The 27,811-nt window shown below is 40.1% G+C and overlaps 1 protein-coding gene and 1 long non-coding RNA gene across 4 annotated transcripts; one reads left to right on the top strand and one right to left on the bottom strand.

Annotated features, from left to right (window-relative positions):
• The first annotated feature begins 15,373 nt into the window (after positions 1 to 15,373).
• LOC149982195 (uncharacterized) lies at positions 15,374 to 22,726 on the top strand. Its single transcript, XR_016496995.1, has 3 exons — positions 15,374 to 15,427; positions 17,040 to 17,135; positions 22,065 to 22,726. It is a non-coding gene; the product is annotated as an uncharacterized LOC149982195 (long non-coding RNA).
• A 1-nt stretch (position 22,727) lies between these two features.
• On the bottom strand, positions 22,728 to 27,694 carry LOC110495467 (nectin-2). 3 transcript variants are annotated; one of them, XM_036982357.2, is made up of 10 exons: positions 27,517 to 27,694; positions 26,053 to 26,388; positions 25,518 to 25,802; positions 25,378 to 25,413; positions 25,101 to 25,206; positions 24,931 to 24,996; positions 24,632 to 24,715; positions 24,463 to 24,480; positions 24,260 to 24,307; positions 22,728 to 24,008 (listed from the first exon to the last, which is right to left on the bottom strand). In XM_036982357.2, the coding sequence occupies exons 1-10, from the start codon at positions 27,692 to 27,694 to the stop codon at positions 23,987 to 23,989; spliced, it is 1,179 nt and encodes a 392-aa protein (XP_036838252.2). In that variant the 3' UTR covers positions 22,728 to 23,986. The 3 variants fall into 3 exon arrangements, with proteins under 3 accessions (XP_036838252.2, XP_090095726.1, XP_090095725.1); XM_090239600.1 differs by having other exon boundaries at positions 26,053 to 26,200; positions 27,517 to 27,629; XM_090239599.1 differs by lacking the exons at positions 22,728 to 24,008; positions 24,260 to 24,307; positions 24,463 to 24,480; positions 24,632 to 24,715 and adding an exon at positions 24,739 to 24,817.
• Positions 27,695 to 27,811: the final 117 nt, after the last annotated feature.

Here is a 27,811-nt window from a genome sequence, read left to right as displayed (position 1 = left end):
AAGTTGTGGAAAAATGGCTTAAAGACAACAAAGTCAAGGTATTGGAGTGGCCATCACAGCCCTGACCTACAAACCTGATTCAGTTACACCAGCTCTGTCAGGAGGAATGGGTCAAAATGAGTTTCAACTTATTGTGGGAAGCTTGTGGAAGGCTACCTGAAACGTTTGAACCAAGTTAAAGAATTTAAAGGCAATACTACCAAATACTAATTGAGTGTATGTTAACTTCTGACACACTGTGAATGTGATGAAAGAAATAAAAGCTGAAATAAACCATTCTCTCTACTATTATTCTGACATTTCACATTCTTAAAATGAATTGGTGATCCTAACTAACCTAAGACGGGGAACTTTTACTCTGATTAAATGTCAGGAATTGTGAAAAACAGAGTTTAAAAGGTGTATGTAATTTTCCGACTTCAACTGTAGATTAGTTGATGGCTTGTCTAGAGTTGCATCCCGTACACAGTTAACCCCCCCATATAATATTCCTGTTACATTGAGATAGTTTTAGTATGAGGTCATGAATTCACTTTGGGTCGTCTTCTTTTGGACATTAACAGTTCAGTAAAGTGGCTTTTTCTTGTGCCAGGTTTCTTTTTACCATTATAAAACGTCCATTTGGGTCTGTAGTCATTTCTGTAGACTGAAATGGGACTTTCTATTAATGAGAATTGATAGTACTACTCATGCTCAATCAAACCGATCTCATGAAATAATATACTCACAATCTGTTTCCCTTCCTGTTTACAGTGACTCAGGAGAAAACATTGGAGACCGGAGGAGCAGATTCCACTCTTCTCTGCCCAAACCAAACACTCACTGACATCCTTACTGTAATATGTCACAAAAATAAAGTTATACGTGAGGGTCATGAGTGTAGAGTTTCACAAGACTTTGAAAGAAATCATACCAACAGCACTTGTGACCCCAGAGTCACACTGCAGACAGAGAATGACAGAGTGTTTCTACACATCACCAACATACAACCATCTGATGAAGGGAACTACACCTGTGTATGTACACATGATGAAGGCAATTCTGGTATAAACATACACATTTCTGTCAATGGTAAGTGTTTGGTCTGATGGGATTGTTGACAATAATTTTAAAATGAACCCCAGCATATCTTATCATCACATATTTAGTGGAATGCCTGTCCTGTGCTTACCTTGATGTTCTGTGAGTGTTTTGTGTTCTTGTTTTGTAACATCTGTCATAGACGTTACATCTGACAGAACTGAGAGAATCTCTGTAGTCACAATATTGGATTTTGTCATCAATACATGTAATAATGTCTTAAAATGGAGACTGTCAACAACACGTCGCCTTAATGTAAATGAACAAGATGGCGGAAGAGAAACAAATAAGATCATCATATATATTTTCCCCTTTCTCAGGGGCCCAAGTGCAACAGGCCACAGACAACCGTCTCTTCTATTGGGGGATGATATCAGGCGTTGCAGCATGTGTAGCTGTCCTGGTGTTTGGTGGCGTAATCATGAGGAAAATTCATCTCAGGTAAGATAATATTAATACATTGGTAAAAGAGTTGCTGTAATGAGTGTTTGACAGATTTTTGGTATTTGAATAATTACTTGGAAGCACCGTAGTAAAAATGGTGCATTCTCAAATACATATTAGATCTACAATGAGGATAGAGTACAACAATGATGAAAAGCATGAAAAGGGCTTACCAAGAAAAACATCCAAAAGGACTACTTTGAGGCAGAAAGTAATTGGAGCACTCAACAAGAAAGGCAGAGATGGATTTATTTTAGCTCACTTTAATAATTAATTGTATAGGATGATGACAGTTGAGTGTCCAAACTCCTTTCTGTCTCGAATTAGTCCTTCTGGAAATGTTCTTCTGGAAAAGCCCTTTACATGCAATGCTATATATCAAACTGACACATTTTTAAATATCCAAACACCATCTATAAAATACTGGTTGAATACTATAAAAACTGGTTGAATTAATGTTGTTTCCACTTAATTTCAACAACAAAATGCGATGTGATCATAATGTGGAAAACATGTTGGATTTTTATCTATTTAACTAGTCAAGTCAGTTAAGAACAAATTCTGATTTTCAATGACGGCCTGCTTGTTCAGGGGCAGAACGATACCTTGTCAGCTCGGGGGTTTGAACTTGCAACCTTCCGGTTATTAGTCCAACGCTCTAACCACTCTACCCTGCCGCCCCATAGAGAAATGTATTATCACAAGGGAATTTCGTATCCCCCCCCCAAACTTTTACCCTAAATCCAATAACATGGTGATATTTTTTGTTGTTGAATTCACGTTGAATTCACGTTAGTTGACTCACCCAAAACTCACCCAAAATGTAAATCGAAACTAGGCTAGATGTTCAACTGACATCTGTGACCAGTGAGTAGTTTCCAATAGCTGCGCTGTTGTGGCTTCTCACGTCTCATTTCCTGTCAAAAACGAGTGTGGTGGAAAAAAAACTGATTCACTGCACACAATCATTGTGCTCTGGGAAATGTGCTGTGTAAAACATGATTCAGTTGGTGCTATGTTAATTCAATCTTGTTCTTTTTTTGCTCAACAGGAGAACACAGCTACAAGTGTCTGGAACCGTCAACGAGGTGCCACAACACTGCTTGCTGTTGCCTGTTAGTCAGATGACAGCAGCTGGGTCCCCATTTACAACAGTTGCGTACATTTCACAATAAATATCTGCGCGCTCCGTTCCTGAAAAGACCGCACACGTACAATAACATTGAGATTCATCAACTTGGGCGGATGCAATACGTACATATGCATGTTTCCACTATAAATCAGACCCGTCCTGAACCTGTGCGCGCGTGAGTGAGAATCTGCCTGAAAAACGGCCTTCATTCAACATTTATAGTGAGAATAACACCTTTCACTGTATACTTTGGAAGTGTTGTAATTATACCATGGTAGTTTCTAAATAGAAATGGTGAGCTTGATCAAATGTCTCTCTCTGGAGGTGTTGGCAGAATGTTTTAAACTTATACAGTGACATTTGCAGTATCTGACCATTTCTGAAATAAAAAACTATTGCAAAATGGTTGTGGACCTGTAAACAGATTGTTTGAATTCAGTAATGTATTTTTAATATGCTGCACTGACCTCCAATTCTGAAACACTGTCTATTTGGAAACAAATGACAACTACAGGACAGGCCTACTTACGCTGGTAGCCTACCCAGTTGGCAAAACCTGGTTGAAAAGACCTCATTATGACATCTTTTTATGACGTTTTACTCTGTTGCAAAGTGGTTGACAAATGATGTTTTTTTAACGTATTTTTACTGACCAGAATATTATGTATTTTTCTAACCCCCATATGACCAGTGGTTGAAAATAAGTATTTTCATGACATCTTATTCTGGTCTCAAACTGGATGAAAAATGACATTTTTTTACTGACCAGAATATTATGTATTTTTCTGCCCGCCAGCGACCAGTTGGTCATAATTGTGACCACTATATTATGTGCTATATTATGGAGCCTACTGGTGATAGTTTAGACCTCATCATCACCTGGTAATGACCCCCTGACTACAGCTGTCCCGATAGAATAACCCTTTTTGGTTCTAGGGAGAAGCCTTTTTAGTTCCATGTAGAACCCTCTGTGGAAAGGGTTCAAAATAGAACCCAAAGGGGTTCTACCTGAAACCAAACAGGGTTCTTCAAGGGTTCTCCAATGGGGACAGCCAACACGGACGATGATGGGCCAATTGTGCACCTCCTCATGTGTCTCCCTGTCTCGGGCGGCTGCGACACAGCCCAGGATCAAACCCTGATGTGTAGTAGTGACGCCTCTAGCACTGCGATGCAGAGCCTTAGACCGCTGCGCCATTCGGGAGGCCAATCAATTAAAGTTAATCTGCAACATATTCTTACATTTAAAATAGATCAAGCAATGGCTAAAACAAATATACATAACAATTTTTCATACATCTGCATAAAATAATTGTTTCATAATTCACCCACAGAAATCTCATGCATAGAAATAAAGACCAATTGTTATATTTGACTTGATTATTAATAAGAGCTGTGTGATGGGCAAGATCCTCATCAAGGACCTCTGAGCACAGAAGGCGATCTGGAGCATAGTGGTCCTCTTGGAGAGTGGTGTGATTGGCCAGATCTGGAGCATAGTGGTCCTCTTGTAGAGTGGTGTGATGGGTCAGATCTGGAGCAGAGTGGTCCTCTTGAAGAGTGGTGTGATGGGTCAGATGTGGAGCGTAGTGATCCTCTTGAAGAATGGTGTGATGGGTCAGATCTGGAGCATAGTGGTCCTCTTGAAGAGTGGTGTGCTGGGTCAGATGTGGAGCGTAGTGATCCTCTTGAAGAGTGGTGTGAAGGGTCAGATCTGGAGCATAGTGGTCCTCTTGAAGAGTGGTGTGATGGGTCAGATCTGGAGCATAGTGGTCCTCTTGTAGAGTGGTGTGATGGGTCAGATCTGGAGCATAGTGGTCCTCTTGTAGAGTGGTGTGATGGGTCAGATGAAGTGAAGACAATCAGCGCATTACAACTTTGTCAGGTTGATATTTTATAAGCAAACTAGAAGAGGACACTCTTGAAGAAACTTTGTACTCAGCTGGTTAAAAGTATTTCCATGGTACTAGTTGAATAATGTTGTGGCAGTTACAGCTTAGAGACGTCTTTAAAAAAGAGCATCTTGATCATATACATACTTTGCGTCCTTCTCCAACACGGCTCAGGGGCATATTTTAGGACTTTCCAGAGGGCACCAAACACATCAACCTCCTGACTCTTCTGGCTTTTCATGACACTTTCTGTAAGCACAAAATATATGTTTCCATAATGTGGGCTTGTAGGATATAACAGTAACACACAATCAAATATATTTAACAGTCAGAATCTACTAAAAGTGGTAGCAAAGCCATGTTTGCTCCTCTGTCCCTTCATATCGAAGTGGGACATTCATTCATTGCTCATCAATCTGAAGCATTTTAAGAAAGAGGTTATCTGAACTCCTCTTTAAAGTGTAGCTTAATCCTAATACACGTTGTAATATTCAAACAACTTATTATAAACACACAGCTCCATAATCCTGAGGACATTGTCCTGGACAGAGGTACCTCAATATAGGACAGCTTGGCAGTCTTAAAAAAAATGATGCACAAATGTAAGTATGTGTAAAGATACAATATAATATTATATTGTTCAATAGTTATGCGTCTGTCATATCATTCCTGCAACAAACAGTGTTAGAAATGGGTGTAACTGCACGTGTGTGAGTCTGAGTGAGCAACAGAGAGAATGAGCAAGAGAGAAATGGAAGACATTTACATGACTCACCAGGGGAGGTGTCTGTTGAGTCAGGAAACTTTACATGACTCACCAGGAGAGGTGTCTGTTGAGTCAGGAAACTTTACATGACTCACCAGGGGAGGTGTCTGTTGAGTCAGGAAACTTTACATGACTCACCAGGAGAGGTGTCTGTTGAGTCAGGAAACTTTACATGACTCACCAGGGGAGGTGTCTGTTGAGTCAGGAAACTTTACATGACTCACCAGGGGAGGTGTCTGTTGAGTCAGGAAACTTTACATGACTCACCAGTGGAGGTGTCTGTTGAGTCAGGAAACTTTACATGACTCACCAGGGGAGGTGTCTGTTGAGTCAGGAAACTTTACATGACTCACCAGTGGAGGTGTCTGTTGAGTCAGGAAACTTTACATGACTCACCAGGGGAGGTGTCTGTTGAGTCAGGAAACTTTACATGACTCACCAGGGGAGGTGTCTGTTGAGTCGGGACACTTTACATGACTCACCAGGGGAGGTGTCTGTTGAATCAGGAAACTTTACATGACTCACCAGGGGAGGTGTCTGTTGAATCAGGAAACTTTACATGACTCACCAGGGGATGTGTCTGTTGAGTCAGGAAACTTTACATGACTCACCAGGGGAGGTGTCTGTTGAATCAGGACACAAGGCTCTTACAAAGTTGGTTCGTAGGAATCAATACACATAGAAAATCTCAGTACCAAACAACATTTTTCACACATCTTACTGTCAATGACTATGGATTTAAGGAGGGGTGGTTCTGCACTCTCCATTCCCTGGGATGTGGCAGAATAGGTCACTGGTAACTGAGTGGGTGGCCATAGACATGTTTCAGGAACTGTAAAGACAGAGACGAATCAAGGTCTTCACTAAGTTAGGCTTGGCCTAGCAGGTACATTGACTATGTGGCCTGTTAGCAATATGTAAGCTATTTTCTACAAGAAATCATCTACAGAAATAAAAGCTTCTCCCAAGTGGGTGTGACACCTACTCCCGTTGCCTGCTGATATCTGCTTTGGTGATTGCTGCTCTCGTAAAAGCCTGGGTTTTCAGCTCGTTAACACTAGAAGCTTATTACCTAAAATGGATCAATTGAAAGTGTGGGTTCACAGCTCCAATCCAGATGTGTTGGCCATTACTGAGACGTGATTAAGGAAGAGTGTTCTGAATACTGATGTTAACCTTTCTGGTTATAAACTTTTTTCGTCAAGACAGATCTTCCAAAGGTGGGGGAGTGGCAATCTTTTCCATGGATCACCTTCAGTGCTCAACCAAGTCTGTTCCCAAACAATTTGAGTTGCTGGATTTTAGCGTTAAACTTTCAAATAGCTCTTGACTGTTGCTGGGTGCTATCGTCCTCCATAAGCACTGGCCTGTACCCTACCTGCCCTAAACTCTCTCCTGGCCCCGTTACACTAAGTCTGAATTTGTCCTGCTAGGTGACCTAAACTGGGACATGCATAAACCACCTGACCAAGTCCTAAAGCAATGGGACTCCCTAAATCTTTCTCAGATTATTAACAATCCCACAAAGTATGACTCCAAACACCCAGAAAAGGATACTTTGCTCAATGTTATCCTCACAAATAATCCCGAGAGGTATCAGTCTGATGTTTTCAGTAATGACCTTAGTGATCACTGTTTTACAGCCTGTGTTCGTAACGGCTGTTCGGTGAAACGTCCTGTCATGATTTGTCATAGACGCTTGGTAAAAAAAACTTTAATGAGCAAGTCTTCCTTCAGGACGTGGCCTCTGTAAATTGGTATAGAATCAGCTTGATCCCCTCTGTCGAAGACACTTGGACCTTCTTTTTTATATTTCAGTGGTATTGCTAACAAACACACGCCCCCATAAAGAAAATGAGAATTAAAAACAGGTTTAGCCCCTGGTTCGACCGTGATCTTGCGGAGTTACCCCACCTCAAGAATTGCATTTGGCGAAAGGCTCGGCACACACATACTCAGGTCGACTGGCTCGCGTTCAGGCAAATGAGAAATAAGTGCACTCAGGCTATCCGGAAGGCCAAAGTTAGTTACTATAAGGAGCAGTTCTCTCTCTGTGGGTCTAACCCCAAGACGTTCTGTAAACAGTTAAAGACCTGAAGAATAAACCCTCCTCCTCACAGCTGCCCATGTCCCTTAAAGCTGATTATGTGGTTGTTACTGTCATGAAGCACATGGCTGAGCTCTTTAATCACCACTTCATTAAGTTGGGATTCCTATTTGACTCAGCCATGCCTCCTCGCCCGTCCAACATTTCCTAATCTCCCACCTTTTCTAATGCGACTAGCCCCTCTTTTTTCCTATCCCCGCTACAAAGTTTCTCCCTGCAGGCGATCACTGAGTCCAAGGTGCTAGAGGAGCTCCTTAAACTTGACCCCCAAAAAACTTCTGGGTCAGAGGGTTTAGACCCTTTCTTTTTTAAGGTTGCTGCCCCTATCATCGCCAAGCCCATCTCTGACCTTTTAACCTGTCTCTCCTCTCTGGGGAGGTTCCCATTGCTTGGAAGGCAGCCACGGTTCGTCCTTTATTTAAAGGGGGAGATCAAGCTGATCCTAACTGTTATAGGCCTATTTCTATTTTGCCCTGTTTATCAAAGGTGTTGGAAAAACTTGTCAATAATCAACTGACTGGCTTTCTTGATGCCTATAGTATTATCTCTGGTATGCAAACTGGTTTCCACTCAGGTTATGGATGTGTCACTGGAACCTTAAAGGTCCTCAATGATGTGCCCTTGATTCTAAGCAATGTTGTGCTGCTATTTTTATTGACTTGGCCAAAGCTTTTGATACGGTAGACCATTCCATTCTTGTGGGCCGGCTAAGGAGTATTGGTGTCTCTTTGCTAACTACCTCTCTCAAAGAGTGCAGTGTATAAAGTCAGAACATCTGCTGTCTCAGCCACTGCCTGTCACCAAGGGTGTACCCCAAGGCTCGATCCTAGGCCCCCCGCTCTTCTCAATTTACATAAACAACATAGCTCCAGCAGTAGGAAGCTCTCTTATCCATTTATATACAGATGATACATTTTTATACTCAGCTGGCCCCTCCCCGGATTTTGTGTTAAACGCTCTACAACAAAGCTTTCTTAGTGTCCAACAAGCTTACTCTTCCCTTAACCTTGTTCTGAACTCCTCCAAAACAAAGGCCATGTGGTTTGGTAAGAGAAATGCTCCTCTCGCCACAGGTTTGATTACTACTGAGGGTTTAGAGCTTGAGGGAGTCACATCATACAAGTACATGGGAGTATGGCTGGATGGTACACTGTCCTTCTCTCAGCACATATCAAAGCTGCAGGTTAAAGTTAATCGTAACCGCTCCTCTTTCACCCCAGCTACCAAACTAATCATGATTCAGATGACCATCCTACTCATGCTAGATTACGGAGAATGTATAGATCTGCAGGTAATGGTGCTTTCTTGAGCGGCTAGGATGTTCTTTACCATTCTGCCATCAGATTTGCCACCAATGCTCCTTATCACTGCACTCTATACTCCTCTATAAACTGGTCATCTCTGTATACCCGTCGCAAGACCCAGTGGTTGATTCTTCTTTATAAAACCCTCTTAGGCCTCACTCCCCCCTATCTGAGATATCTACTGCAGCCCTCATCCTCCACATACAACACCCCTTCTGCCAGTCACGTTCTGTTAAAGATCTCCAAAGCACACACATCCCTGGGTCGCTCGTCTTTTCAGTTCACTGCAGCTGGCGACTGGAACGAGCTGCAACAAACACTCAAACTGGACAGTTTTATCTCCATCTCTTCATTCAAAGACTCAATTATGGACACTCTTACTGACAGTTGTGGCTGCTTTGTGTGATGTATTGTTGTGTCTACCTTCTTTCCCTTCTGTGCTGTTGTCTGCGCACAATAATGTTTGTACCCTGTTTTGTGCTGCTACCATGTGTTGCTGCTACCATGTTGTGTTGCTACCATGCTTTGCTGTCATGTGTTGCTGCCTTGCTGTGTTGTTGTCTTAGGTCTATCTTTATGTAGTGTTGTGTCTCTCTTGTCGTGATGTGTGTTTTGTTCTATATTTATTTTTATTTATTAATATTTGTAATCCCAGCCCCCAACCCCGCAGGAGGCCTTTTGCCTTTTGGTAGGCCGTCATTGTAAATAAGAGTTTGTTCTTAACTGACTTGCCTAGTTAAATAAAGGTGAAATAAAAAATTGAATGAAAACATCTGTTATAAAGCATCCTTCAGCCTTGTGGTGGTGCAAAATCTATACTTTTTTGTGTCTAAAGAAGGAAGTGGACCTGTTGATGTGTCTGTGGTAGATCATAAGACCTTTCTGTGGTGCTCTACAAAGACCCCAGTCACAAAAACTAGGTTGCACTAGCAGAGGTGCCATTGTTTCTGCATAGGAGTAACACGAATACAAGCTAGACGACAGCAGAACTTCCTACACTCAGCTCTCAAGGCCCATTATAACCAAGTCAACCCAGACAAATGAGCTTCACTTTGGTTTGATTAAGTTTTATCGTGTTCCTCTACTGAGTAAATACGTCACATCTGTAGTCGGTCTCAGCAGGCAGTGTCCGGTCAACGTCTGGTTCTGCAGTTGGTCAGTATGTGTGGAAGTGTATCCAGACTTGCTCTGCTTCTGGTGCTGTGGGGTCTATGCACAGCTGTTAACGGTAAGAGAGATGTATCCCATGATCTATTTAATTTGTACACGAGCCCTGAACCTTACAGGAGTACTTACAGGAGTTAGACCTACACAGTAATAAGGACACTGCATTGTAAAGATAACCACATTGTTCACTACAGTTTTAATGCAGTTAGTCAATATGAATAAACTTTACTTTGCTTTACTTCACTAGCTACTCATGCACTGTAACATGTATGGTTTAATATGTATGGTTTAATATGTATGGTTTAATATGTATGGTTTAATATGTATGGTTTAATATGTATGGTTTAATATGTCTGGTTTAATATGTCTGGTTTAATATGTATGGTTTAATGTGTATGGTTTAATATGTATGGTTTAATATGTATGGTTTAATGTGTATGGTTTAATATGTATGGTTTAATATGTATGGTTTAATATGTATGGTTTAATATGTATGGTTTAATATGTATGGTTTAATGTGTATGGTTTAATATGTATGGTTTAATATGTCTGGTTTAATATGTATGGTTTAATATGTATGGTTTAATGTGTATGGTTTAATGTGTATGGTTTAATATGTATGGTTTAATATGTATGGTTTAATATGTATGGTAACATGTCTGGTTTAATATGTATGGTTTAATGTGTATGGTTTAATATGTATGGTTTAATGTGTATGGTTTAATATGTATGGTTTAATGTGTGTGGTTTAATATGTATGGTTTAATGTGTATGGTTTAATATGTATGGTTTAATATGTATGGTTTAATATGTATGGTAACATGTCTGGTTTAATATGTATGGTTTAATATGTATGGTAACATGTCTGGTTTAATATGTATGGTTTAATATGTATGGTTTAATATGTATGGTTTAATGTGTATGGTTTAATGTGTATGGTTTGATGTGTATGGTTTAATTCCAGTTTGTTATTGAGCGTGGATATGGAGCTTTCCAATTGATGGCTTTATTTTTATTGCAGCAAGTAGATCTAGATTACCAAAACCTTCTCTGATATTGATCACCAATATTTACATTTCCCAACAAACATAATCGTGGAGATGAACGGATATAAATTCCTAGACCTAATGAAATGGTAGCACATACATTATCCCAGAATGGTGTCAGTTTGTCACAGGACCACAGCATGTGTAATATTCCAGGTCGCAATTGTAAATGAGAACTTGTTCTCAACTTGCCTACCTGGTTAAATAAAGGTGAAATAAATAAAAATAAAATAAATAAAATATAGTTCCTTTGTGCTTTTTGCATCTCCAACAGAGATGATTTCTGGGTGACATTACATGCATTCTGGCAGGAGTATAGTAAGTCCTATGAATGATCTTACATTGCATTAGTTCATGTCTTTGTAGGAACAGGTATGAACATTTTAACACATCTGTGACCAATGATTCTCCTCAATTTCTTCATTTAGATCTGTTTACCATTTGTTCATTATAGGTTCTGAGCCTTCAGGTAGAGTTTCAATCAGCCCTTGATATAACTTGGCAATCAACTTCTTTGTCGTAGCAGCTTCTTTCAGTATTTAATCTATGCTAGATGCCTTAGGTTCATCCATATTCTGTTGAAGTGACTGAATAGGATTTCTGAGAAATCGGCCTTGGATAATGTAATTGATTGAATGACAGTATAGATCCATCATAGTAAACATGTTAAATTCATGATGCCCCTTTGGAACACGACTTAAAGATGTCATCACTAAATGCTGGAGGTAAGGTGGGGTTATAACAAATAAGGGTGCCTGGCAATGTTGTTTCTTTCCACCTCATGAATTTGATGGTGGTATGATGGATTACACTGAAAAAACTGTGGAGATTGTCTGGACATCCTTTTTCTTATTAACCCTGTTTGATCTGAGGGAATTAACTTTTACATGACTGTTTCTATGCCAATGAAAAGCCAATACTTCAGCAATGATTTTTGTAATCTACATTCAAAAGTTATACTGGGCAGAAGGATCCGCACGACAGTGGATCATTATCTTTCTTTTTAAGTAGGGTGATTGTAGCCAATCATGGTCACTGGGGAAGTTCATTTTTCTCTAGAGCTGCTGTGAGCATAAGTAACATAGGCCTTAGTAATTTGGAATGAAGGTGTCTATAACGTTCCACTGGGAATCCATCATTACTAGGAGATTTCCCAATATGTAGATAATTGATGCCCTCCAACAGTTCACCTGGGGTGATGTTTTTTCCATATTCCTTTTCTCTGGTTCATTTATAATTGGTCAAATGGCCTTATTGAGGAAAATGTCTATATATTCATTTCAACTTTTGTTTTGGGATTGATACAGGTTGTCATAAAATGTTTTGAGTTAATGAGTTCATTTCAGAAGGAACCATTATTATGCTACCATCTGGGGTTTGAATGCTATGGATGGTACATTACTCTTTCTTATTTTGCCAAGCAAGCATTTCCCCTGCACTTTCACCATGCTCAACATCTTGTTGCTTGGATTTCATGGCAGCAATCTCTGCAGTTCGAGAGTTTGTTTTATATTCAAGCTTAAAAGTCTTCAACTGTTGAAGGGTGTCAACATTTCTATCTAAACTGTGTTTTCTTTCTAAGTCGTGAATTTTCTGTTCTAGTATTTCTAATTCTTTATTGGTCTAATTTTTCTAATGTGAAGAGTAAGACATGATACAACCTCTCATGTATAGATTTAAGACCTTCCCAGACTACAGTTGGGCGCACTTCATTGTCTACATTAATTTCCAAAAACGTGTCTGTCTGTGTGTTGCGATATGAGGTAAACTCCTTATCTCCAAGAAACTTTGTGTTGGATCGCTATGTCTCTGCTATTGGCATAGGAGGTTTGTGGTTAAACGTGAAAGACAATGGGATATTGTCTGTAATTATTATAGGAAGGTATTTACATTCAGAAACAGTCAATTAAAGCCAAGTTTACAATGAAAAAGTAACTTCTTGAATATGAGTTTTGGAGGTGAAAGTAATAAGAGTATTGTCTTTCAGTTGAATGTTTCTATCTCCACAGTTCACACAGACCCATCTCTTTGATATTGTGGTTTAATACCTTAGACATGTTAGGAAGAGGATTTAGTTTAGTTGATGGCTTGTCTAGAGTTGCATCCCATACACAGTTAAACCCCCCCATATAATATTCCTGTTACATTGAGATAGTTTTACTATAAGGTCATGAATTCACTTTGGGTCGTCTTCATTTGGACATTAACAGTTCAGTAAAGTGGCTTTTTTTTGTGCCAGGTTTCTTTCTACCATTGTAAAAAACGTCCATTTGGGTCTGTAGTCATTTCTGTAGACTGAAATGGGACTTTCTATGAATGAGAATTGATGGTACTACTCATGCTCAATCAAACCGATCTCATAAAATAATATACTCACAATCTGTTTCCCTTCCTGTTTACAGTGACTCAAGAGAAAACATTGGAGACCGGAGGAGCAGATTCCACTCTTCTCTGCCCAAACCAAACACTCACTGACATCCTTATTGTAATATGTCACAAAAATAGAGTTATAAGTGACGGTCATGAGTGTAGAGTATCACAAGACTTTGAAAGAAATCATACCAACAGCACTTGTGACCCCAGAGTCACACTGCAGACAGAGAATGACAGAGTGTTTCTACACATCACCAACACACAACCATCTGATGAAGGGAACTACACCTGTGTATGTACACATGATGAAGGCAATTCTGATATAGACATACATATTTCAGTCAATGGTAAGTGTTTGGTCTGATGGGATTGTTCACAATCATTTAAAAAGGAACCCCAGCATATCTTATCATCACATATTTAGTGGGATGCCTGTCCTGTGCTTACCTTGATGTTCTGTCAGTGTTTTGTGTTCTTGTTTCGTAACGTCTGTCATAGACGTTACATCTGACAGAACTGAGAGAATGTCTGTAGTCACAATATTGGATTTTGTCATCAGTTCATGTAATAATGTCTTAAAATGGAGAGACTGTCAACAACACGTTGCCTTAATGAAAATGAACAAGATGGCGGAAGAGAAACAAATAAGATCTTAATATATATTTTCCCCTTGCTCAGGGGCCCAAGTGCAAGAGGCCACAGACAACCGTCTCTTCTATTGGGGGATGATATCAGGCGTTGCAGCATGTGTAGCTGTCCTGGTGTTTGCTGGCGTAATCATGAGGAAAATTCATCTCAGGTAAGATAATATTAATATTTTGGTAAAAGAGTGTTTGACAGATTTTTGGTATTTGAATAATTACTTGGAAGCACTGTTGTAGAAATGATGCATTCTCAAATACATTTTAGTTCTACAATGAGGATATAGTACTGAATTGGTGTCAGAAATACATGCAATGCTATGAGTTCAATTGGGGCTTCAACCAAAATGTAAATCGAAACTAGGCTAGATGTTCAACTGACATATGTGACCAGTGAGTAGTTTCCAATAGCTGCACTGTTGTGGCTTCTCACGTCTCATTTCCTGTCAAAAACGAGTGTGGTGAAAAAAAACACACACACACTGCTCACAATAATTTTACTCTGGAAAATGTGCTGTGTAAAACATGATTCAGTTGGTGCTATGTTAATTCAATCTTGTTATTTTTTGCTCAACAGGAGAACACAGCTACAAGTGTCTGGAACCGTCAACGAGGTGCCACAACACTGCTTGCTGTTGCCTGTTAGTGATGAAGGCAGCCGAGTCTTCATTTATAACCGTTGCGTACATTTCACAATAAATATCTGCGCGCAGCATTTCTGAAAAGACCGCACACATAGACTGCGCACTTACAAAAATATTGAGATTCATCAGCTTGGCGGGTGCCATGCATGTTTCCTGTTATAAATCAGACCCATCCTGAATTTGTTCGCTTGTGAATGAGCATTCAAATCAGCCTGAAAAGCCTTTTATGGTGACAGTAACGCCCTTTTTCGCTATGTACTGAAATTAAACCATTGCCGTTTCTAAATAGCAGTTCGCGAGCTTGATAAAATGTCTCTGGAGGTGTTGGCAGAATGTTTTAAACTTTTACAGTGACATTTGCTGAAAAAAACAATTGCAAATTGTTGTGGACCTGTAAACATATTGTAACTTTTTAATATGCTCCACTGGCCGTGAATTCTGAAACGTTGTCTACTCGGAAAGAAATGACAACTACAGTACTTACAGTGGTAGCCTACTCACTTCAATACAAAAGATCAACTGTCTGTTCTTCTGTTAAAGTCAGCTGTTATAAACCACGCCCCCTTTCGCATGTTATTATAGCTTAATAGGCTCAATTAAATGGTAATTTATATTATGTTCATATATTAAATATTATAAACATAGATTTGCCCACCCAAGTCACAGCCTGACCTAACCAAATAGAGAATAAACAAGGCTCTAAGGTCAGGGCGTGACACCTGGCTATGCTCTACCAACTGAGATACATGTGACTTAAATAACAGATGCGATGAATGGTATCCTAACTTGTTGTAAACCTATAGGCTAATGAAACCATCACAGTTTGAAAAGGTGAGGAAATTATTCTGCAATGATCATGGAAATGAAATAAATAGTACAAATATACCTATTTCTAACTAGAAAATGGCATTTACTGAAGTAAATGTGGTGTGTTTGCTAGTCTTGAAGTACGTATGGTTGTGAAATAGTAGTAGTAGTGGTAGTGAAGGCAGTAGTAATGTAATTTTTTTTATTTATCCGTTATTTTACCAGGTAAATTGACTGAGAACACATTCTCATTTGCAGCAACGACCTGGGGAATAGTTACAGGGGAGAGGAGGGGGATTAATGAGCCAATAGTTGTGTGGTTCAGTGGTTGTGTGGTTGTGCTCAGTAGTTGTGGTCAGTAGTTGTGTGGTTGTGGTCAGTAGTTGTGTGTTTCTGGTCAGTACTTTTGTGGTTGTGTTGTTGTGGTCAGTAATTGTGTTCAGTGGTTGTGAGGTTCAGTGGTTGTGTGGTTGTGGTCAGTAGTTGTGTGGTCAATAGTTGTGCGGTTGTGGTCAGTAGTTGTGTGTTTGTGGTTAGTAGTTGTGGTCAGTAGTTGTGTGGTCAGTATTCTGTGGTCAGTCGTTTTGTGGTTGTGTGGTTGCGATCAATTGTTGTGTTCAGTAGCTGTGTGGTTGTGGTCAGACATTTTGTAGTTGTGGTCAGTAGGTGTGTGGTTGTGTGATTGTGGTCAGTTGGTGTGTGGTTCAGTAGTTGTGGTCAGTAGGTGTGGGGTTGTGGTCAGTAGTTGTGTGATTGTGGTCAGTCGTTTTGTGCTTGTGGTCAGTAGTTGTGGTCAGTACTACTCAGTAGTTGTGGTCAGTACTTTTGTGGTTGAGGTCAGTAGCTGTGGTCAGTAGTTGTGTGGTTGAGGTCAGTAGCTGTGGTCAGTAGTTGTGTGGTTGTGGTCAGTAGTTATGGTTAGTAGTTGTGGTCAGTAGCTATGTGGTTGTGGTCAATAGTTGTGGTCAAATCGATTGATTGATAGAATAGGATAGCCTGAACATGTGAAAGTTTGTTTAGTGTTTCTCGCTTGAATGGTTCAAGAGTTACAGTTGTTGAGTAGTTTATGCTAATGTATGCAAATGCATATGAAAATGAATTAGAAGTTAGGATAGCCTGAATGTTTTAAAGTTAGTATTTTAGCTTACTTTTATTTTTTCACCTTTATTTAACCAGGTAAGCTAGTTGAGAACAAGTTCTCATTTACAACTGCAACCGGGCCAAGATAAAGCACAGCAGTGCAACACAAACAACAACACAGAGTTACACATGGATTAAAGAAGCGTACAGTCAATACCACAATAGAAAAAAAGAACGTCTATATATAGTGTGTGCAAATGGCGTGAGGAGGTAAGGCAATAAATAGGCCATAGTAGCGAAGTAATTACAATTTAGCAGATTAACACTGGAGTGATAGATGAGCAGATGATGATGTGCAAGTAGAGATACTGGTGTGCAAAAGAGCAGAAAAGTAAATAAAAACAAAATGGGGATGATGTAGGTAGATTGGGTGGGCTATTTACAGATGGACTATGTACGGCTGCAGCTATCGGTTAGCTGCTCAGATAGCTGATGTTTAAAGTTAGTGAGGGAAATGTAAGTCTCCAGCTTCAGCGATTTTTGCAATTTGTTCCAGTCACTGGCAGCAGAGAACTGGAAGGAAAGGCGGCCAAAGGAGGTGCTGGCTTTGGGGATGACCAGTGAGATATGCCTGCTGGAGCACGTGCTACGGGTGGGTATTGTTATCGTGACCAGTGAGCTGAGGTAAGGCGGAGCTTTACCTAGCATAGACTTATAGATGACCTGGAGCCAGTGGGTCTGGCGACGAATATGTAGTGAGGACCAGCCGACATACAGGTCGCAGTGGTGGGTGGTATAAGGGGCTTTGGTAACAAAACGGATGGCACTGTGATAGACTGCCTCCAGTTTGCTGAGTAGAGTGTTGGAAGCTATTTTGTAGATGACATCGCCGAAGTCGAGGATCGGTAGGATAGTCAGTTTTACTAGGGTAAGTTTGGCGGCGTGAGTGAAGGGGACTTTGTTGCAAAATAGAAAGCCGATTCTAGATTTGATTTTGGTGATGTTTGATATGAGTCTGGAAGGAGAGTTTACAGTCTAGCCAGACACCTAGGTATTTGTAGTTGTCCACATATTCTAGGTCAGAACCATCTAGAGAAGTGATGCTAGTCGGGCGGGCGGGTGTGGGCAGCAAACGGTTGAAAAGCATGCATTTGGTTTTACTAGCGCTTATGAGCAGTTGGAGGCCACGGAAGGAGTGTTGTATGGCATTGAAGCTTGTTTGGAGGTTAGTTAACACAGTGTCAAAAGAAGGGCCAGATGTATACAGAATGGTGTCGTCTGCGTAGAGGTGGATCAGGAAATCATTGAGAGAATTGAACCATGTGGTACCACCCCCATAGAGACTGGCAGAGGTCCGGACAACAGGCCCTCCGATTTGACGCACTGAACTCTGTCTGCGAAGTAGTTGGTGAACCAGGCAAGACAGTCATTTGAGAAACCAAGGCTATTGAGTCTGCCGATAAGAATATGGTGATTGACAGAGTCGAAAGCCTTGGCCAGGTCGATGAAGATGGCTGCACAGTACTGTCTTTTATCGATGGCAGTTATGATATCGTTTAGTACCTTGAGCGTGGCTGAGGTGCACCCATGACCAGCTCTGAAACCGGATTACACAGCGGGGAAGGTACAGTGGGATTCGAAATGGTCAGTGATCTGTTTATTAACTTGGCTTTCGAAGACTTTAGAAAGGTAGGGCAGGATGGATATAGGTCTATAACAGTGTGGGTCTAGAGTGTCACCCTCTTTGAAGAGGGGGATGACCGTGGCAGCTTTCCAATCTTTAGGAATCTCAGACGATACGAAAGAGAGGTTGAACAGACTGGTAATAGGGGTTGCAACAATGGAGGTGGATAATTTTAGAAAGAGAGGATCCAGATTGTCTAGCCCAGCTGATTTGTACAGGTCCAGGTTTTTCTGCTCTTTCAGAACATCTGGTATCTGGATTTGGGTGAAGGAGATGCTGGTGAGGCTCGGGCAAGTAGCTGCGGGGATGCGTAGCTGTTGGCCCAGGGTTGGGGTAGCCAGGAGTAAAGCATAGCCAGCCGTAGAGAAATGCTTTTTGAAATGTTTGATTATCATGGATTTATCGGTGGTGACCGTGTTACCTAGCCTCAGTGCAGTGGGCAGCTGAGAGGAGGTGCTCTGGTTCTCCATGGACTTTACAGTGTCCCAAAACTTTTTGGAGTCAGGGTGCAAATGTCTGTTTGAAAAAGCTAGCCTTTGATTTCCTGACTGACTGCGTGTATTGGTTCCTGACTTCCCTGAACAGTTGCATATCGCAGGGACTATTCGATGCTATTGCAGTCCGCCATAGGATGTTTTTGTGCTGGTCAAGGGCAGTCAAGTCTGGGGTGAACCAAGGGCTATATCTGTTCTTAGTTCTAAAATTTTTTGAAAGGTGCATGCTTATTTAAGACGGTGAAGAAATTACTTTTAAAGAACTACCAGGCATCCTCGACTGACGGGATGAGGCCAATATCCTTCCAGGATACCCGGGCTAGGTCGATTAGAAAGGCCTGCTCTCAGAAGTGTTTTAGGGAGCGTTTGACAGTGATGAGGGGTGGTCGTTTGACTGTGGACCCATAGCAGATGCAGGCAATGAGGCAGTGATTGCTGAGATCCTGAATGAAAACAGCAGAGGTGTATTTGGAGGGCAAGTTGGTCAGGATGATATCTATGAGGGTGCCCGTGTTTATGGATTTAGTGTTGTACCTGGTGGTTTCCTTAAAAAATTTTGTGAGATTGCGGGCATCTAGCTTAGATTGTAGGACTGCTGGGGTGTTAAGCATATCCCAGTATAGGTCACCTAACAGAACAAACTCTGAAGATAGATGGGGGGGCAATCAATTCACATATGGTGTCCAGACTTGAGAGACTTATTTCTGGAGATATTAATTTTTTTAATTAGAAGCTCTGACTGTTTGGGCATAGACCTGGAAAGTATAACATAATTTTGCAAGCTATTTCTGCAGTATATTGCAGTAAATCTCAGAATTTTTGGTGGCCTTCCTAAGCCAAGATTCAGACACAGCAAGGACATCAGGTTTAGCGGAGTGTGCTAAAGCAATGAGTAAAGCAAATTTAGGGAGGAGGCTTCTGATGTTAACATGCATGAAACCAAGGCTTTTTCGATTACAGAAGTCAACAAATGAGAGTGCCTGGGGACACGCAGGTTCTGGGCTAACCTCCACATCAACCGAGGAACAGAGGAGGAGTAGGATGAGGGTACGGCTAAAGGATAGCAAAACTGGTCGTCTAGTGCGTTGGGGACAGATAATAAAAGGAGCAGATTTCTGGGCGTGGTAGAATAGATTCAGGGCATAATATGCAGACAGGGGTATGGTGGGGTGCGGGTACAGTGGAGATAAACCCAGGCACTGAGTGATGATAAGAGAGGTTGCATCTCTGGACACGCTGGCCAAGGAGCAGGATAATTTTTAATAGCTACTGTAGTAATAATAATAATAATAATAATAATAATAATAATAATAATAATAATAATAATAATTCGGTAATAATGCCCAAATTACACTAGTGGGAATTTATTGCCCTCCCTCTGCCTCAACATGTGCTCTTAGCCAATTGTCTGACTTGCTATCTAACTATACTAACTCTGAATTATTAATTTGGGGGTGATCTTAATATGGATTGTTTGATGCCAGCTTCTGATAGGCTGAAAGTTATCTTTATTGATCTAAATCTAACTCAGCTGAACCAAACCGCCCCAACTTTAAACACCTGGAAAAATCTACTCTTTTAGGTATTATTTTGACAAATGCTCCTCATAAGTATACAGACAATTTTTTCTAGTGAGTTCAGTGACTATTGTTCCATTGCCTGTATAAGAGCTGCACATCTACCTAAATCTTGCCCTCGCTTTATTACAAAGAGAAATTATAGGAATTTCAATTAGCAACAATTCTTGTTGAAAGGGGGGTTGTGTCCAATATCTCTGACTCAGATCAGGCCCTAAATGATTTTACTCCTTTGCTCAACTCTATTGCAGATACGCCTGCTCTGTTCAAGAAACTAAGGGTAAGAGATAGAGCTAATCCCTGGTTCACGCATGAACTATCAGAGAAACTTCAGGAGAGAAATTTAGCGTGGGCTACAGCTAGGCTAACTGATTCTACGTATGACTGGCAGTCCTTCAGACGCATGAGAAATAGATGTTTATCCATGATTAGAAAAGCAAAATCAACATACTTCTTGAACTGTGCATCTGAGAATGGTGGGAATTCAGCTGCCGTCTGGAAGGTAGTGAAATCTCAAACAAAACTCCATCCCCTCAATACACCAGCAGGTTATAACAGCCTCTCCATAACAGATAAGATGGACATTTGTAGTGCTTTTAAGAACCACTTTGCCTCAGCGGGCCACCTATTTCATAAAATAGCTTCTGAAAACTAGAATTTAGAATGTTTTTTACTTCTCATTGTATTCTTAATGAACACCAATCTGGTTTTAGACGTGGACATAGCATTGTTTCAGCAGCAACACTTAGATGATGTGCTACATTGTTTAGACCATTACATCATTGTGATGCCTTATGTTTTGACTTGTCGAAGGCATTTGATACAGTTGACCATTTCTTACTTACTCTAAGGTTGTCTGAAATGGGCCTAGATCAGGCATTTTGCAATTGGTTCAAGAACTATCTAACAGACAGGACACATTGTTTGCTTACTGACGCTATCAAATCTAGTTTCCTCAATATTACGAAAGGTGTGCCACAGGGGTCAATTTTTGGTCCCTGTTCTCTTCACTATTTTCATACACATCACTGCATTTTGTATAGTTTTCTATGTTCATGTTCACAGGGCTCCCTTACAAAAGAGACCCTGGTCTCAATACCGACCCACCCTGTATAAATAAAAGTAATAAATAACAAATATATTTATTCCTATGGTTCTCATTCAAACCCGTGTTAATTTAAGAACATTTGAAAATGGCTATAGCTCAAAAAGTAAACACAGCATCAAAAATCCTTTGACAAGCAATCTAAACTGGGGCAGTCTGGACATTTGGCACTTTTTTAAAAGCTTAAATCTTTTAAACTTTAGAGTGAGCAGAATAAATATAATAATAATAATAATAATAATAATAATAATAATAGGAAGAAGAAATCTAGAGTTTTGCTTTGCTTAGCAAGGACACCTAATTATTTTAGTGTAAATATAAAATAAATAGATTTTTTGCACTTCTCACTAACCGCGAATGATTGCATGATATTTAGCTACCTGTTTTATCGTTCTGAATAAGTGTGTTGTCATATATTCCTGCACAATGCTACTACTAGGCTACGTATGCCTTCTTGCATTGCAATACTTCACCACTTGAACTCATGGTCTAAAGTTAGCATGAGGATAAGCACATTCTCATGTCAAGTTCAGTTTTTATAAATGACAACTTTTGCGTGGAAACGGACGCAGGCACGTTATGGGGGATATTTTGTGCGTACGCAGCGTTTATTAATGAGGCCCCTGCAGACTACGCTCTTTCACATTTTCAATAGAATTTTCCACAGCCCCATATGTTATTCTACAGTGTAATATGGTGACTATTGTTAATGTCTTTGTAGGAGGAGCCACAGGACAATGAGCCCTACAACACGTTCACAAGGAGAGACAATGGGCTTTACTCAACTCTGCAGCTGCCGCATCCTAACCCCTGACCTCTGGCACCGTTGACCAATGACGACATGGCATTAGACACCTTCTCGTAACATACAGCTAGCTAGAATACAGCTATATGGTAGAGTGGTAGATATGCATTTACTGTGAATATTTTGATTAGTGAAAATGCATTTTCCCTTGTCTGACTTGCCATATATCAGCCTCTCCTTTACTGTAGATGTTCTGTGGTGGTTGTAAATATCAACACATACTGTCTGCAGGCTGCACATCTGTTATGGAAATACAAGTGTTACACGTCTAAAAAAGTACAGCTGTTGTGTTTGTGGATAGAACAAAGTATGTTTCTGTGGAGATCACATCAAGTCATAATCTTCTCCACCAGGTGTCAGTGTACTGTTGTAAAATACTAACATTGTCCTGTCATAAACATGAATGGAGAAATCAGTAAAAGTCCCAAGTGCCACTGTATTCAAACTGTAACTTTAAAACACAGAATATTAATGTAGACCTGTTTTGTAGTTTTCTGTTTCCTATATAGGCCTGGCTACATGAATTAGTCTACATGTTTAAGTGCATATGTTAATAAAAAAAACACACACAACAACTAGTAACGAGCTGGATATGATTTATTACAACTGTTTTTCCCACAAAATTTATGTATGCTGTAGCCTATGTACTTCTGTGGATGCAAGGCCAGTCTATTTAAAGCATGAGATAACTGTTTCATGGTGGCCGGTCTGTCGTTTCCTTCCTGCACATCAGTTAGCCTGACTACCTAACCTCATCGCTCCGGCCAAACAACACGCCCACTAGCGTTTCTTCTCCACCATGAGTCTGGATTTGCTTTCCTTCCCAACGTCTTAAGAATGTGAAAACATTCTCACCATTCTGATTGGTCCCAGAAACTGATGGGTTGAGCAAGAGTTGGCTTCCATGAATCATGTAATTGGCTTTGATACTCTGATTGGTTAAACTTCTAATTGCTGGTTAATTTATTTTGATGTCAGCACAAATTATTTCTAGTATGGAAACTTTTGTCATTTATACTTGAATAACTTTGAAAAACTGTATTCACATATATCTATGTCCTTATTGTCCATGAATTTCTAGTGGATAGACCATAAGGTTCAAGAGAAAATTGTCTAATGAAAAATCATCTAATCAACAATAACATTATTTTTTATTAACTCTAATTGTATATATTTTATATGTGATAAGGCCACACAGAGGGCCAAAGATAATTACAGACATGTGATAATCTGAAGTGATAATCTGAAAAAAACTCACTAGATCTTATAAAATTCACCCCCAAAACTTGAAAATTGCCAAAATTCTGGTAGTTTCCTGGTAATATACCCTAGATTAAATTAAACATTATCCAGAAGGAACATTAGTTGTGGCACGTGACACAAGATAAAGAAACAGCAACACACATGACAGATGCACATGCTTACAAGGTATATACTAGATAAACATTAAAAGCTGTACTGATGCCGTCTCTTGGTTTTAAGAGGTCAAAACCTGAGTGTTACCTAATGTCAGAACTGCATACTGATTGTTCAGTGGAAGTGTCCAATACGATTGATGTTCCCCTCTTACGTGTGTGGTCTTTGTAAATGTCTCAGAGAGATTTTTGATTTCTCCCTACAATCTTTAAACTGACCTGCACAACTCTCCCTAGGCCATCATGACCTGAGACAAACCAGGCAACGAAGATAACTGTTATAACAGGCTCAATACAATATCTTTAAAAAGGACTGTTTTTAAAAAAACGGATTGATTGTCACAGACTTTTAAAGATAAAATAACATGAACCAGATGAGTCAGTAATGATCAGGTGTGTGTGTGCCAATGTGAGTACAGTCACTCAGTAGTCATTGAAAAGGTTCCTGAGAAAGAAAAGAGGGGGAAAGAAAATCATAATGTTTCAATTGGATGAAAACACAGGTCATTGTGAGGTAATAAGATGGTCTGACAGCCATTGTGACAAACATTACAGAACAGATATTAACATGCAGCTGAGTGCATGATGCTGTCACCATGACTACTCTATGACCACCACAAAATTACATCATTTCAGAGCTTCTTCCTCAAGAGAGAGACTACAGCAGACAGTGAGAGAGTGAAGGTGTAAACCTACTTCTTTACAGCCTCCTGAGCTTGTTGCATCCTGCGCTTGTCAGACGAGCTGAGGGATTTTATCCAGAAACAAGAGGACATATTTGATTTATGTTTTGATTTTTGGGTCACTGTAATTTATACTAAAAGTTTTGTAACATTCTCAATATTGTCTGTTTCACACTTTCTATCGGGATGATCAAATGAAGTTGTAAAAATACTCACATTTGTGACGGACTGGAGCTTGGTGTGAAAAATATCAAAATAGACAATGTAGCGGCAGGAAACATACACCACAGAAATACATTTCCAAGTTTTATTCCCATGTTTCTTGCTCAATGAGAGAGATTCCAGAAGACGTTAAGACTATGAAAGTATGAGAAGATAAACCTACTTCTTAGTCATCCTCCGCTTGGTTGTTGAGTTGTTTGGTGAGCTGGTTGTTGAGCTGTTTGGTGAGCTAGTTAACGATTGTGACCTGAAAAAACAAAAGGTAATAAAATGATTACTTATCTTAAATAGCTGTTAAAAGTGTTGAAGAGATAATCACATGTGTGATGGACTGGAGGTTGGTGTGACACTGAAATAAATCTAAATAAACACTGTACTGACAAGAACCACATCATCTGATTCATTATTATTTTATTACAATTATTTAATGATGAAGGATGATCTTTAGAATGAGCATCTTACTGTTTGGATGTTGGTGGTGTCTTTAAGGGAGTTCTGCTGATTTCAGGGTCAGGAACTGGGGGTTTTCTACATTAAATTAGAGATCAACTAGTAAACAGCTGGCAGTCAAATTACATTAAATTCAGAATAGCTGTTTTCAGTATCAAGGAAGGAAATGGTTTTCTCTCTACCTGGAAGAGGTGTCTTTTCTCCTCTTTTGCCACCATATTACACAGAATACAGCAATGAGACACATTAAACACAACACTGCACCCATCACTGCACCAACCACTGTACCTGTGAATGAGAGAGATGTCAAGAAAAGACAGAGGTCAAATTCACAGGTACACTACACCAAAGCCTCATACATGTAAATATGGCTCTGCACCACACCTGAAAGTTGAATAGGAAAAGAGCCCGTCAATAGGTTGATTATGACCTGTCATTATTAGAATAACAACCACGTACCACTGATCCTGTCATCATCAGAGACCTGAGATTGACCTAGCACAGAAATACACAGGAAGTACTTCATCATGAAGACAGACAGTACTTCATCATGACATCATGTTCCTGATATTACACATTGATCTATAGACATTTCTCACCAGTAATTGAAGCTGGAATCACCATGGAAACATTCTTGGTGACATCACTGAAGGACATAGAGGCAACACACCTAACCTCTTTGTCAGTTAGACTGGACACTACCACTGTTACAGTAGTTGTCATAGTGACAGTCCCATTGGGATGGGTGACATCAACCATGTTGGAATGTTCTATCATGATGTCATCCCAGGTTACTATAGGAACAGGTCGTCCAGTAGCAGAACAGGACAGAGTGGTGTGACTGTTGTTGGTTTGTGTGATGAGGAGTGAGGGTCCATACAGCTCTATAGAACAACAACAAACACAGTTCACAGTGAATGTCAATACCATAATGGTTTCAATCACATTATTTACTAAATAATTCCATTTAAATTATTTACTAAATTAATCAATTTACATGATTTACTAAATGATCACATTTTGATAAATGGTTTCAAGACATTGGATGTATGATCTGATAAAATGGCTGCCTGAAGTTCTGGAGAAGTTGTTCTGGGTCAATCATTTACAGCACATTATGTTATCAGATTTTACCATTGACTTTGAGACAGGTCGTTCCACTGATAGCTCCCTCTGGAAAGGTGTTAAACAGACACTTGTAGCAGGACTCGTCTCCTCTTGACACTCCTCTGATGACGATAGAGCAGTTCTGCAGTCCCTCGTCTTCAAACTCCACTTTCCTCTGAAAAGGTGGGTTGACATGGGGACCGCGTTTGCTGTAGGTGGCCACATTTTCATTCTCCCCAGTTGTCACTTTTTGCCAGGTGACTTGCCGCACATCTTTGGGTGTCATGAGCTCACAGGTTAAGACTGCATCTTCTCCCAGGGTTGCTGTGACAACCTGCTGTGTTCTTACCAACTGAGAGAGCCCTGCATGAAGACAGTTACAATAGTTCTTAGACACTAGTAGTACTCAGAACGGTCAGAAGGGGGACTACAGTGGTAAGGGCAGTCTTGGCGGGAGGAAGTTATGGCACCTGTTGTAAAACTATCCATTTCTATCAATTTCAGGATAGAATATACATGATATGTGCCTAAGGCCACAGCATACATCACCATTAAAGTACCCATTAGAGCGACATCAATCATTCCATACAGTAAGAGCATGGAGCTGCAGATGAAATCATGCATTTACTATAGTCAAATTAACTGGTTTGTCAACAGTTAACACGTATGTGTAACCGGTGTGAAAAGGCTAGCTAGTTACAGGGGTGAGCACTAATAAAAATATATATATTAGTGTCCAGAGTTGTTTACAGACACCTTTGTGTATAGCTTTTGTTTATTAACCTTTATTTAACTAGGCAAGTCATTTAAGAACAAATTCGTAATTACAGTGACGGACTACCCCAGCCAAACCCGGACGACGGTGGGCCAATTGTGCTATGCCCTATGGGTCACCCAATCACGGCTGAATGTGACGCAGCCTGGATTCAAACCATGTCCTACAGTGACGCTTCTTGTACTGAGGTGCAGAATCTTAGATCACTGCGACACTCAAGAACCCAATGATTTTCAAGTATGTCACACTCTTGTTTTAATGTATATATTGAATTAGTCAACTTTACAGATCAAATATGATCAAACACTGTATAGCCTCAACATTTATTTTGATATCATGGATGGTCAATCAATGCATCCATTAGTTACATTAGTCTCATAGTCTAGTAGCACGACCTAGTGGCTTAAAGCCTAATGAATCTTGTCCTAGTTCTGTGAAACCAAAAACGCGTTGTGCTGTGCCAGGCCTTTGTCTTACTACTTTTTGCTAATAAATACGAATTATTTAAGAATTCCGAGTTGGTGGCTATTTACCCATGCAGCAAGAAGATTGAGCTACAGCTTCAATATGACATGTATTTCGTGTTGTGAAATTAACAGGTTTGTCTACAGTTGTGAAAGTACACATTTAGATCAAATAGGCACTAACAATATCGCGCCACTTTCAAAGTGGTAGTCAAATGCGGTATTATCATGCATAAACCTGATATAACTCACCATTAGGGAGGAATATGAGCAGAATAAACAGAGACTTGAAGAGTGCAGGAGACATGGTGAAAATGTAATTTGCTACAGTAATGAAACAAGAGAAAAAGAGCGGGAAATTCCTTATTCCCTTACACCTGCTCCATAGCCTGGGTAACCGTCTGTTTATGCTCTCTTGCCAGCGCCTCATTGAATTGCCATAGCAACAATGTTTAGCTTGTCAATGACAATGGAGTAGGCAAAAGCACAAACAGATCTGGGACCAGGCTGCCTCCTGCATAAAAGTGAAAGTAAACTTGCTCTCTGT

Source organism: Oncorhynchus mykiss, chromosome 7 (assembly GCF_057628025.1).
Source record: "Oncorhynchus mykiss isolate SJ-2025 chromosome 7, ASM5762802v1, whole genome shotgun sequence".
NCBI classification, from domain to species: Eukaryota; Metazoa; Chordata; class Actinopteri; order Salmoniformes; family Salmonidae; genus Oncorhynchus; species Oncorhynchus mykiss.
Note: the sequence above shows the minus strand (reverse complement) of the source record. Positions and strands in the feature narration are given on the sequence as shown.

What these genes read in the sequence shown, in the direction of transcription:
- LOC110495467 (XM_036982357.2), bottom strand. Translation starts at nt 27,694, where the DNA reads ATGAGGCGCTGGCAAGAGAGCATAAACAGACGGTTACCCAGGCTATGG. An exon ending in GACCTGTCTCAAAGTCAATG is followed by an intron (nt 25,803 to 26,052) that starts GTAAAATCTGAT and finishes GTTGTTCTATAG; the next exon opens with AGCTGTATGGACCCTCACTC. An exon ending in ACACCACCAACATCCAAACA is followed by an intron (nt 24,716 to 24,930) that starts GTAAGATGCTCA and finishes TTGTTTTTTCAG; the next exon opens with GTCACAATCGTTAACTAGCT.